Source organism: Oncorhynchus keta, chromosome 29, assembly GCF_023373465.1.
Source record: "Oncorhynchus keta strain PuntledgeMale-10-30-2019 chromosome 29, Oket_V2, whole genome shotgun sequence".
Lineage (NCBI taxonomy): Eukaryota > Metazoa > Chordata > Actinopteri > Salmoniformes > Salmonidae > Oncorhynchus > Oncorhynchus keta.
The window spans coordinates 29,000,380-29,013,123 of record NC_068449.1 but is presented as its reverse complement, the minus strand read 5'-3'; the positions used below and the strand labels follow the sequence as shown (position 1 = coordinate 29,013,123).

General features: G+C 43.8%; 1 protein-coding gene across 1 annotated transcript; it reads left to right on the top strand.

Annotated features, from left to right (window-relative positions):
- The first annotated feature begins 1,838 nt into the window (after positions 1-1,838).
- On the top strand, positions 1,839-9,505 carry gpn1 (GPN-loop GTPase 1). The gene is made up of 13 exons (XM_035743218.2): positions 1,839-2,100; positions 2,385-2,478; positions 2,725-2,831; positions 2,957-2,994; positions 3,134-3,212; positions 3,305-3,399; positions 3,555-3,600; positions 3,795-3,941; positions 4,154-4,236; positions 4,315-4,354; positions 4,433-4,523; positions 4,690-4,800; positions 8,783-9,505. The coding sequence occupies exons 1-13, from the start codon at positions 1,918-1,920 to the stop codon at positions 8,872-8,874; spliced, it is 1,206 nt and encodes a 401-aa protein (XP_035599111.1). The 5' UTR covers positions 1,839-1,917; the 3' UTR covers positions 8,875-9,505.
- Positions 9,506-12,744: the final 3,239 nt, after the last annotated feature.

Below are 12,744 nucleotides of genomic sequence, written 5' to 3'. Positions count from 1 at the left end.
TCCAACAAGTTACCACCGGCTAAATCTATGATTTTAAAATGCCTATTTACTCTGTTCCATCTGATTGCGCAATTCACTGTCTCATCAGCCCATCCAGGCACTTTTATCAATGCACAAGGCGAGACCCAGATGCTGACACAGGAGGCAGATGGTTGGAGTCTTACAATGTTTAATAATCCAACGGGGTAGGCAAGAGAATGGTCGTGGATAGGCAAAAAGGTCCAAACCAGATCAGAGTCCAGGAGGTACAGAGTGGCAGACAGACTCATGGTCAAGGCAGGCAGAATGGCCAGGCAGGCAGGTACAGAGTCCAGAAACAGGAAAGGGTCCAAACCAAGAGGACTAGAAAAAAGAATAGCAAAAGGAGTATGGGAAAACCACGCTGGTTGACTTGACTAAACATACAAGACGAACTTGCACAGAGAGACAGGAAACACAAATCAAATCTAATTTTATTTGTCACATACACATGGTTAGCAGATGTTAATGCGAGTGTAGCGAAATGCTTGTGCTTCTAGTTCCGACAATGCAGTAATAACCAACGAGTAATCTAATCTAACAATTCCACAACTACTACCTTATACACACAAGTGTAAAGGGATAAAGAATATGTACATAAAGATATACGAATGAGTGATGGTACAGAACGGCATAGGCAAGATGCAGTAGATGGTATCGAGTACAGTATATACATATGAGATGAATAATGTAGGGTATGTAAACATAAAAGTGGCATAGTTTCAAGTGGCTAGTGATACATGTATTACATAAAGATGGCAAGATGCAGTAGATGATATAGAGTACAGTATATACATATGAGTAATGTAGGGTATGTAAACATTATATTAAGTGTCATTGTTTAAAGTGGCATTGTTTAAAGTGGCTAGTGATACATTTTTTACATCAATTTCCATGAATTCCCAGGGATAAATACACTGGGGAAAATAAGTGACACCTGGAGGGGATGGAGACAATCACAGGAACAGGTGAAACAGATCAGGGCGTGACAACTTTATGAACTTGATCTCCACTTTAAAAAGCATCTAGACATTATCTTACATTTCTTTAAGACTAACATTTCAACTGCAGAGATTTGAATAAACGTTGTTTGTCTCTGACATTTGCAACATTGTTTCAATATTCAAATTATATCCCCAGATGTCCCATAGTAACAGTGGTGGGAAAAAGTACCCAATTGTCGTCGTACTTGAGTAAAAGTAGATACCTTAATAGAAATTATTAAAGTGAAAGTCACCCAGTAACATCCTACTTGAGAAAAGTAAAAGTATAAATAATTTTAGTCTAAAAGTATTTGGTTTTTAATATACTTAAGTATCAAAAGTAAATGGAATTGCTAAAATATACTTAAGTATCCAAAGTAAAAGTAAATAATTTCACATTCCTTATATTAAGCAAACCTGATGGCACCATTTTCTTGTTTACATTTTTTTTTTTGTAAAAATTTTATGGCTAGCCAGGGGCACACTCCAACGCATTTATTTACAAACGAAGCATGTGTTTAGAGAGTCCGCCAGATCAGAGGCAGTGGGGGTGAGCAGGGATGTTGTCTTGATAAGTGTGTGAATTAGACCATTTTCCTGTCCTGCTAAGCATTCAAAATGTAACGAATACTTTGGGGTGTCAGGGGAAATGTATGGAGAAAGAAGAACAGTATTTTCCTTAGGAATGTAGTGAAGTAAAAGTTACCCCCAAAAACTCCTTAAGCAGTACTTTAAAGTATTTTACTTAAGTACTGTACGCCATTGAATAGCATTTTCCTTTTTTTACGCTGAAGGAGAAAACGGAAACAAAAAGATCGGATAAGAGCATCACTTAGTGGTGGAAATAAGAAAGACAAGCTGGCCCTTTGCGACAGACGCGACTACTTCACAGCAACAGTCTCTACCAACAACCAGCATGGCTACTGCGTCTGGGAGCACTTGTCAAGAAGGAGAAAGGGGTGAATGCGACGATGGAGGAGGCGACGACGACAATCGCGACTCAGCACAAGAGACTACTTCGGGAAATGCTTCGCAGAAGAAACCCGTTTGTCTCATAGTGCTTGGCATGGCAGGGTCTGGAAAAACAACTTTTGTGCAGGTACGCTAAAACGAGCTAATGTTGGCTAACTAACTGTTAGCACTACAGTGGCTGGGTAAGTTAGCTAGATACACCGTACTGGTAACGTTATGAGACATAGCTATGCTAGCTCAACCAAACTAAGCACAATTGTATTCTGGAATTTAGTATTTTTCTTTTCTATTTAGTCAAGCAGTTTGGAAACGGTATATTTTTTAGCTAAGTCACTGACATCTGGGTTCTAACTTAGCTACTACCTATGCTCATGTTACGTAGCTGGAGCTGACGTTGTTGTTTCTTCACAGCGACTCAATGCTCATCTTCACACCAAGAAGTCTCCTCCATATGTTATCAACCTCGACCCTGCGGTGCACGAAGTTCCTTTCCCAGCCAACATCGGTAAGAAATCATTCAGACCACCATGCATGTGTCTGGCATCATGTTGATACTGTAATACTTCTTGCCAATCATTAATGTGTTGAATGTTCAGAAAGGTATGTTTTTTTTCCCCTTGGTATTCTATTGATAGAATTCAAGAATTGTAAATATGTTGATATCCCACGACACTATTATTGTATTAGCTAGCTAGCTACCAACCATGGCTAATAAGTAACTGATAGCTGCTTATTGTCTGTCCCCTTGTAGATATCCGTGACACAGTGAATTACAAAGAAGTGATGAAGCAATATGGCCTAGGTCCTAATGGAGGAATCGTCACCTCGTTGAATCTCTTTGCTACGAGGTTTGATCAGGTAGGCCCAACTCTCTTTCTGTTATAACAGGACGTGTATTTGACACCTCGACTGTCCAATAGATGTCACTATTGCTTGCACAATTTATATATTATGAATCAAAATCTCCCGTTTTGCCTTCTCAGGTCATGAAATTCATTGAGAAGAAACAGTACAATCACCAGTAAGTATTTTTGAAAGTTAGTAGATGTACTCCTGTTAAGCATAGAAGAAGCATAGTTAGTACAGCATTGTACTGTTGTTTTGCCATCCCCTCTTCTGGTGCGTACCTACCTGCCCTAACCTTTGACCTATGTCTACAGATATGTGTTGATTGACACTCCTGGACAGATAGAAGTGTTCACCTGGTCAGCGTCTGGAACCATCATCACTGAAACTCTGGTGTGTAGTAGTAATGTGTTATAACATTTAAGTCTTAAGATATGACTAGCTGCAACATAATTGTGATCTGTTTGGTGTGAATGTGTTTCCAGGCCTCTTCCTTCCCCTGTGTGGTGGTCTACGTGATGGACACGTCTCGCAGCGTCAACCCAGTCACCTTCATGTCCAACATGCTCTACGCCTGCAGGTCTGACACTGAAGGGAGCACTAGCTACTTTCTGATGGTCAAATAAAACCACAAATTGGTTTGAACAAATGTAATATTTTACATATAGGCAATTAAAGAACGAGTGTGGTGCTTTTGTTTGTTCACTTTGTGACTGTGTCCCCCCTACCCCCCAGCATCCTGTACAAGACAAAGCTGCCCTTCATTGTCATCATGAACAAGGTAGGAAATGATTGGAACACTTTCATCAAACCACTATATTGGTAACAGTGAATTACTGAATGAGGGGAAAAAAACTATAGGTCTGTAAGTGTTGACATGCTCAAAGGAAATATGTTTTTTTTTGGGGGGGGGAATAATAATACAGAGATAACAAACCACAGATTTTGGTACATGTCTGTGTTGTGTGGTTTCAGACAGACATAATCGACCACAGCTTTGCGGTGGAGTGGATGCAGGACTTTGAGGTGTTCCAGGACGCTCTGAACCAGGAGACGTCCTACGTCAGCAACCTGACGCGCTCCATGAGCCTTGTGCTGGACGAGTTCTACTCCAACTTACGGGTATGTGTCTGTCTTTCAATACCGTATGCTACTTCAGTGCACACTTCTGAGAACTAGTATTATTTGTGTGTGATCTGCGTGTGTGTATTTGAGACACTATTCCATGAGTTTTGTTGGACTTTTACATCAGTCTAAGGGGAAGTGTTTCTGTGAATTTTTGAGAGGGTTTATAGAGTTTTCCCTCTGCTTGGTCACGTCTGTTTCATATGCAGGTTGTGGGTGTGTCTGCAGTCACAGGCAGCGGATTGGACGAGTTCTTTGTTCAGGTGGCAGAGGCCACAAAGGAGTACGAGACGTGAGTGAGGGGGCTGTTTTGCAAGCACACCACTGTCTGTAATATTTGTATGACAATTAATTGTTTTGTGTTATTCAGGGATTATCGTCCTGAATATGAAAGACTTCATAAAGAACTGGTGAGTGTATAAATACCAAATTTCCTGTGCACACACGTAGCATCTATCATTCTCTGACGGTCCTGGTATGCCCTCCAGGCTGATGCTCAGAGCAGGAAGCAGCAGGAGCAGATGGAGCATTTACGGAAGGACATGGGAGCTGTTGCCATGGAGACGACCTCACGGACAGGTGTGTGTGTGTGTGTGTGTGCCTGTGAGCGAGAGAGTGCCCCCCCCAATGCATTACGTGCTTGATTGTGTAAGAGATCCCACGTTGTGTATTATATGCTTGGCTCAGGTACATGAGACCGGTGTTCTGTGAAAGAAATAATAAAATGTCGCTTTCTGTCCTCCAGAGGAAGCTGATGTGGCGGGCCGAAGTGATCTCATCTTCAACCGTGGTAACCCTGATGAGGATGAGGAAGAGGAGGGGGAGGACAGCGATACAGATGACATAGATCACAACGGTAAGGGGAGAAACTTTTTGAGTGGCCTCAAGGTTCTATCATTGATTTAACCAATAACATCCTTGCATTCCTAAAAACAAGCCTAATCATGATTTGTGAATGATTCTTGCGTGGAAAGCGAAGATTTGTTACAAAAATATGATCAAACACAAAAATACTGGCAATATACACCTCTCAAAAAAATATAGGGAACACTGAAACAACTCCAAGTCAATCACACTTCTGTGAAATCAAACTGTCCACTTAGGAAGAAACACTGATTGACAATAAATTTCACATGCTGTTATGAAAATGGAATAGACAACAGGTGGAAATTATAGGCAATTAGCAAGACACCCCCAATAAAGGAGTGGTTTTGCAAGTGGTGACCAGACCACTTCTCAGTTCCTACGCTTCCTGGCTGATGTTTTGGTCACTTTTGAATGCTGGCGGTGCGTTCACTCTAATGGTAGCATGAGACGGAGTCTACAACCCACACAAGTGGCTCAGGTAGTGCAACTCATCCGGGATGGGACATTTTTTTTATTTTATTTCACCTTTATTTAACCAGGTAGGCTAGTTGAGAACAAGTTCTCATTTGCAACTGCGACCTGGCCAAGATAAAGCATAGCAGTGTGAACAGACAACAATTAAGCAATTAGCAAGTCAATAACACAGTAGAAAAAAATGGGCAGTCTATATACAATGTGTGCAAAAGGCATGAGGAGGTAGGCGAATAATACAATTTTGCAGATTAACACTGGAGTGATAAATGATCAGATGGGCATGTACAGGTAGAGAGATATTGGTGTGCAAAAGAGCAGAAAAGTAAATAAATAAAAACAGTATAAAAACAGTATGGGAATGAGGTAGGTGAAAAAGGGTGAGCTATTTACCTATAGACTATGTACAGCTGCAGCGATCGGTTAGCTGCTCGGATAGCTGATGTTTGAAGTTGGTGAGGAGATAAAGTCTCCAACTTCAGCGATTTTTGCAATTCGTTCCAGTCACAGGCAGCAGAGTACTGGAACGAAGGCGGCCAAATGAGGTGTTGGCTTTAGGGATGATCAGTGAGATACACCTGCTGGAGCGCGTGCTACGGATGGGTGTTGCCATCGTGACCAGTGAACTGAGATAAGGCGGAGCTTTACCTAGCATGGACTTGTAGATGACCTGGAGCCAGTGGGTCTGGCGACGAATATGTAGTGAGGGCCAGCCGACTAGAGCATACAAGTCGCAATGGTGGGTGGTATAAGGTGCTTTAGTGACAAAACGGATGGCACTGTGATAGACTGCATCCAGTTTGCTGAGTAGAGTGTTGGAAGCCATTTTGTAGATGACGTCGTCGAGGATCGGTAGGATAGTCAGTTTTACTAGGGTAAGCTTGGCAGCGTGAGTGAAGGAGGCTTTGTTGCGGAATAGAAAGCCGACTCTGGATTTGATTTTTGATTGGAGATGTTTGATGTGAGTCTGGAAGGAGAGTTTGCAGTCTAGCCAGACACCTAGGTACTTATAGATGTCCACATATTCAAGGTTGGAACCATCCAGGGTGGTGATGCTAGTCGGGCATGCGGGTGCAGGCAGCGATCGGTTGAAAAGCATGCATTTGGTTTTACTCGCGTTTAAGAGCAGTTGGAGGCCACAGAAGGAGTGCTGTATGGCATTGAAGCTCGTTTGGAGGTTTGATAGCACAGTGTCCAATGACGGGCCGAAAGTATATAGAATGGTGTCGTCTGCGTAGAGGTGGATCAGGGAATCGCCCGCAGCAAGAGCAACATCATTGATATATACAGAGAAAAGAGTCGGCCCGAGAATTGAACCCTGTGGCACCCCATAGAGACTGCCAGAGGACCGGACAGCATGCCCTCTGATTTGACACACTGAACTCTGTCTGCAAAGTAATTGGTGAACCAGGCAAGGCAGTCATCCGAAAAACCGAGGCTGTTGAGTCTGCCGATAAGAATTTGGTGATTGACAGAGTCGAAAGCCTTGGCGAGGTCGATGAAGACGGCTGCACAGTACTGTCTTTTATCGATGGCGGTTATGATATCATTTAGTACCTTGAGTGTGGCTGAGGTGCACCCGTGACCGGCTCGGAAACCAGATTGCACAGCGGAGAAGGTACGGTGGGATTCGAGATGGTCAGTGACCTGTTTGTTGACTTGGCTTTCGAAGACCTTAGATAGGCAGGGCAGGATGGATATAGGTCTATAGCAGTTTGGGTCCAGGGTGTCTCCCCCTTTGAAGAGGGGATGACTGCGGCAGCTTTCAATCCTTGGGGATCTCAGACGATATGAAAGAGAGGTTGAACAGGCTGGTAATAGGGGTTGCGACAATGGCGGCAGATAGTTTCAGAAATAGCGGGTCCAGATTGTCAAGCCCAGCTGATTTGTACGGGTCCAGGTTTTGCAGCTCTTTCAGAACATCTGCTATCTGGATTTGGGTAAAGGAGAACCTGGAGAGGCTTGGGTGAGGAACTACGGGGGGCGGAGCTGTTGGCCGAGGTTGGAGTAGCCAGGCGGAAGGCATGGCCAGCCGTTGAGAAGTGCTTATTGAAGTTTTCGATAATCATGGATTTATCGGTGGAGACCGTGTTTCCTAACCTCAGTGCAGTGGGCAGCTGGGAGGAGGTGCTCTTGTTCTCCATGGACTTCACAGTGTCCCAGAACTTTTTGGAGTTGGAGCTACAGGATGCAAACTTCTGCCTGAAGAAGCTGGCCTTAGCTTTCCTGACTGACTGCGTGTATTGGTTCCTGACTTCCCTGAACAGTTGCATGAGTGGCGAGCTGTGGCAAGAAGGTTTGCTGTGTCTGTCAGCGTAGTGTCCAGAGCATGGAGGCGCTACCAGGAGACAGGCCAGTAAATCAGGAGACGTGGAGGAGGCCGTAGGAGGGCAACAACCTAGCAGCAGGACCTCTGCCTTTGTGCAAGGAGGAGCACTGCCAGAGCCCTGCAAAATTACCTCCAGCAGGCCACAAATGTGCATGTCTGCTCAAACGGTCAGAAACAGACTCCATGAGGGTGGTATGAGGGCCCGACGTCCACAGGTGGGGGTTGTGCATACAGCCCAACACTGTGCAGGACGTTTGGCATTTGCCAGAGAACACCAAGATTGGCAAATTCGCCACTGGCGCCCTGTGCTCTTCAGATGAAAGCAGGTTCACACTGAGCACATGTGACAGAGTCTGGAGACGCCGTGGAGAACGTTCTGCTGCCTGCAACATCCTCCAGCATGACCGGTTTGGCGGTGGTTCAGTCATGGTGTGGGGTGGCATTTCTTTAGGAGGCCTGTACAGTCCTCCATGTGCCCTCCAGAGGTAGCCTGACTGCCATTAGGTACCGAGATGAGATCCTCAGACTCCTTTTGAGACCATATGCTGGTGCGGTTGTCCCTGGGTTCCTCCTAATGCAAGACAATGCTGGACTTCATGTGGCTGGAGTGTGTCAGCAGTTCCTGAAAGAGGAAGGCATTGATGCTATGGACTGACCCGCCCGTTCCCCAGACCTGACTCTAATTGAGCACATCTGGGACATCATGTCTCGCTCCATCCACCAATGCCACGTTGCACCACAGACTGTCCAGGAGTTGGCGGATGCTTTAGTCCAGGTCTGGGAGGAGATCCCTCAGGAGACCATCCGGCACCTCATCAGGAGCATGCCCAGGCGTTGTAGGGAGGTCATATAGGCACGTGGAGGCCACACACACTACTGAGCCTCATTTTGACTTGTTTTAAGGACATTACATCAAAGTTGGATCAGCCTGTGGTGTGGTTTTCCACTAATTTTGAGATTTTCCGAAACCAGACCTCCATGGGTTGATAAATTTGATTTCCATTGATCATTTGTGTGATTTTGTTGTCAGCACATTCAACTATGTAAAGAAAAAAGTATTTAATAAGAATATTTAATTCATTCAGATCTAGGATGTGTTATTTTTAGTGTTCCCTTTATTTTTTTGAGCAGTGTAAGTTCCCTTGTTGACTTAACATATCATCCCTTTCAGTAACTGAGGAGAGCAAGGAGGGCACAGCCTTCGGGAACTTCCTGAAGGAGAGGAAAGAAGTGGTGCAGGTACGAAATAGGAAGTCTCAATGATGTCTGGAGGACCCTGTAAGGATGCCACTTTAGATTACTAAGATACACCTAGGTGTGGTGGCTACTGGGACCTCTATCCCCACCTGCATGCCTACTGGTCCCCTCTTCACAAGTGCTGAACTTCATTGGACTGAAGCAGTGTTGCAGTTCAACTCGGACTTAAATTAATATTCTTCCTTGTGAATGCAAGTGTTATGTAGGTTTTTTTGTTTGATCTTACTAACTGCAACTTATCAAGTTAAGGACAATATTTTTGCATACGGGTTGGGAAAAGTGAACCACTTGTTTCGTATTTCTTTGTCAGAAGCTCGAGACTCATTTTTGTTTATAAGGGAGGGTTATTGAGGTAATGGCTGATGGAATAATGTACTTGTATCCTATTATTTTTATCCTAAGTTGTTTTATTGCATATTGTATGTTCATTCTATGAAGCTTTTTCTTCAGTGGAAGAACACACACCTGTAAGTCATTCCTATCTGGGTAATGCTCTTTAACAGTCACATAGTCCTTGAAGTGTATATTTTTGTAACAGTTTTGTTTTCTGTTTTAGTGCAAATGTGCTCATGTTAAAGTCCTGTAGTGTTGTTTGTCTTGATAATTTTAAAAGCTAAATAAATAGGTTATGAATGTGTTTAGCCTAGTCATGTGTGGCTTCGTGAGATGCACACTGCCTTATGTGAATGAAACTATGGGGTGAGGGGGTGGATAGCCGGAATATTCTGGATTCTACGCCTTCTCACCATCTGGCCTAAGAATCAAACTGGCATTCACAAATACAGCAGAATGGTATTCTGTGAAGACTGAAAATACAGTCTTTCTTTACCTTGCTGCAAATGGGTATGGCATCATTTGCCTACAGAATGACTGCATATGAGTTTACAGATTAAAACACATTTGTTAGAGGAAATTTACTCATTTTTACATGGCCTTATTTTAATTCTTTCTGTGCTTCAAGGTGATATCCCAAATGTTTTTTTTAGTTTTTTTTCTCTTTACAGAGTCATCACTTGCCATAGACTACAATGCATTATGAAAATGTGTCTAGGCATGTTATATAAAATGCTGAAACACTCCAAACTGTATGTTATTACATCAGAATGTCATTGTGGATTTTGTTTTCTGCGCTACATTTAGATTTTTTGTCTATGTTGCACTGTCCCATAAATCCTTATTGGCATATTTTAGTTGTTTTAAATGACATTTAAACACAAATGTGCTGAAGAGTGAAAATAAGGCCATGTAAAAATGGGTGAACTTTCCCTTCAATGCTGTACATCGCTGAGGTCTCTTGTCCCAAATAACTCATTCGTCCCTAACCATTCAATGTTTACAGATCTGTAAGGTAGATGCAGATTTCATCTGCTCTGATAGCTGCTGCTGTTGCTGCTTATTGTATATTCCTGCTATATGTGTAATGCCAATGCATGAGTCATGCCTGCTGAGTCGTGTTTGCAGCAGCACAGAAAGCCCAACAGATACAGGGGAGTATTTTGTCCATTTGTTCAAGATGAGTGGGTCTTACCACACAGGTTCACATAAACACAAACCGTCTCTCTGATGAGATGAAAGTGTTGTCGCGGCAACACAAACAATAGCAGCAGCCAGACGCCTCCTGTGTCCCTGTGTTCTTCCAGTGATGGTGACTCACTTCCGCGATGGCATTTGCAAGAACATTCACACACCCTCCGCGCCCCTCCTCTCAGCCCGTGGGCTAGAAATGTCGCCACACACACAGGGAACAAATAGGATCTCTTGAGAGGAATTCACAGCTCAGTGGGAAAGTGTCAAAACGCCTACTAGTCGTTACATATCTACAGTAAAAAGCAGAATAATGTGTCAAAGTTGAACACAAGTATGGGAACAATGTTGTAACTACAATTGAGAAATCACATTTGCATGCAAGTGAACTCTTTGGGAGGTAGTGAATAAGGTCAAATGTCATGATCTTTTGTCTGTGCAAATCATGGCTGACTTATCTTTTTCATGCAATATCACATCTGACGTTTTAGTAGACGCTCTTATCCAGAGCGACTTACTGGAGCAATTAGGGTTAAGTGTCTTGCTCCAGGGCTCGTCGACAGATTTTTCACCTAGTCGGCTTGAGGATTCAAACCAAGCGACCTTTCGGTTACTGGCCCAATGCTCTTGGGCTACCTGCTGCTTATCATTAGCTGTGATACACCCTTTGGGGTTCCTATTTGATACATTTACTTACCTTCACGTTTCCTTTCTCACATCATAACAAAGACCTAACCTTAATAAAACGTTTTCATTGAAGAGGATCTGTGGTGTCCGATGGCGACATGCATTCTTCAAGATGACATCATATGGGCCTGCAGGCATATTCGAAAAGATTGAATCAGAAACTGATTTCATCTCATTTATTGTTAGGGTAACTTTGGTCCAGCAGTCTTGCTTACCAGGATGACTCATGCCCCCATTACAACATTGAGTCTTGTTCTTATGACGTCATCCTCTGGGCTTGATGTGAGGAAGGTAAAGTGGATTCAGGATGTGTGTTGCCCCTTTGGAATACAGCATGATGTCATTCTTACTGACATAAAATAAATGCTTGGAATTACTGGCAATGACATAAACATTGGCATACATTCTGCTTGGTCTCATTGTGTTCCATTCTCTTCAACTCCTTCCTGCCCTAAGGTCTTTCAAATGGTAATTTGATTGATTGATTGAAACCCTAAATTCTAATATCACTACAGAGGCGGTATAATGAGCAAGAGAGAGGAATGACGACTGAGTCTAATGAATAATGGATGGTGCTGTTTGGTATGGGTGAGTGGTCAACAGAACAGGACTGACGCAGTGAGCTCATCCCACTGCACAGAGGCTCAATGCAGACCTACAAGCCCACCACCCCAACTCCCCAAACTGCACCTAGAGATTTGTTGCAGCCCTACAAGCCCCCCACTCCAACTCCCCAAACAGCACATAGAGATTTGCTGCAGGTCTGCAAGCCCCCCACTCCAACTCCCCAAACAGCACCTAGAGATTTGCTGCAGGTCTGCAAGCCCCCCACTCCAACTCCCCAAACTGCACCTAGAGATTTGCTGCAGCCCTACAAGCCCCCCACTCCAACTCCCCAAACAGCACCTAGAGATTTGCTGCAGACCTGCAAGCCCCTACCTGCACACACACACAATTAAACATTTTTATGATTAAGTCTGTCACAAGAGTCTGTCCCACCATACTAAGGTAAATTAATAGCTTTACCGTAAACCAATGTCACTATGTGCCAACCCCTTACAAACAGATTGTAGCACTGCAAACCTGTATCCCCCCTCCCCCTCACAACACCTATAGATATACTCTAAAACCATGTGCGTCCCCCCTCCCCCGCACAACACCTATAGATATACTGTAAAACCATGTGCGTCCCCCCTCCCCCTCACAACACCTATAGATATACTGTAAAACCATGTGTCCCCCCTCACAACACCTATAGATATACTGTAAAACCATGTGTGTGTCCCCTCCCCCTCACAACACCTATAGATATACTGTAAAACCATGTGCGTCCCCCCCCCCCTCACAACACCTATAGATATACTGTAAAACCATGTGCGTCCCCCCTCACAACACCTATAGATATACTGTAAAACCATGTGCGTCCCCACCCCACCTCGTGCAAACATGACTGTTGCTGCATCGTCTGTTATTAATGATTATTACATTTTAGTGACGTAACGCCTTGCCTTCCTCGTGACATTGTCCTCTTATTGTTTGTTGTGTCTAGTTATGTGATCTATGCGGACGATGAGACTGATGCATGTACTGCATCTGCAGAGAAAGGAAAGGGAGCTCCCGTGATTGGCTGGAAATGACATCACTGAAGGGATACTGGTGATGAGG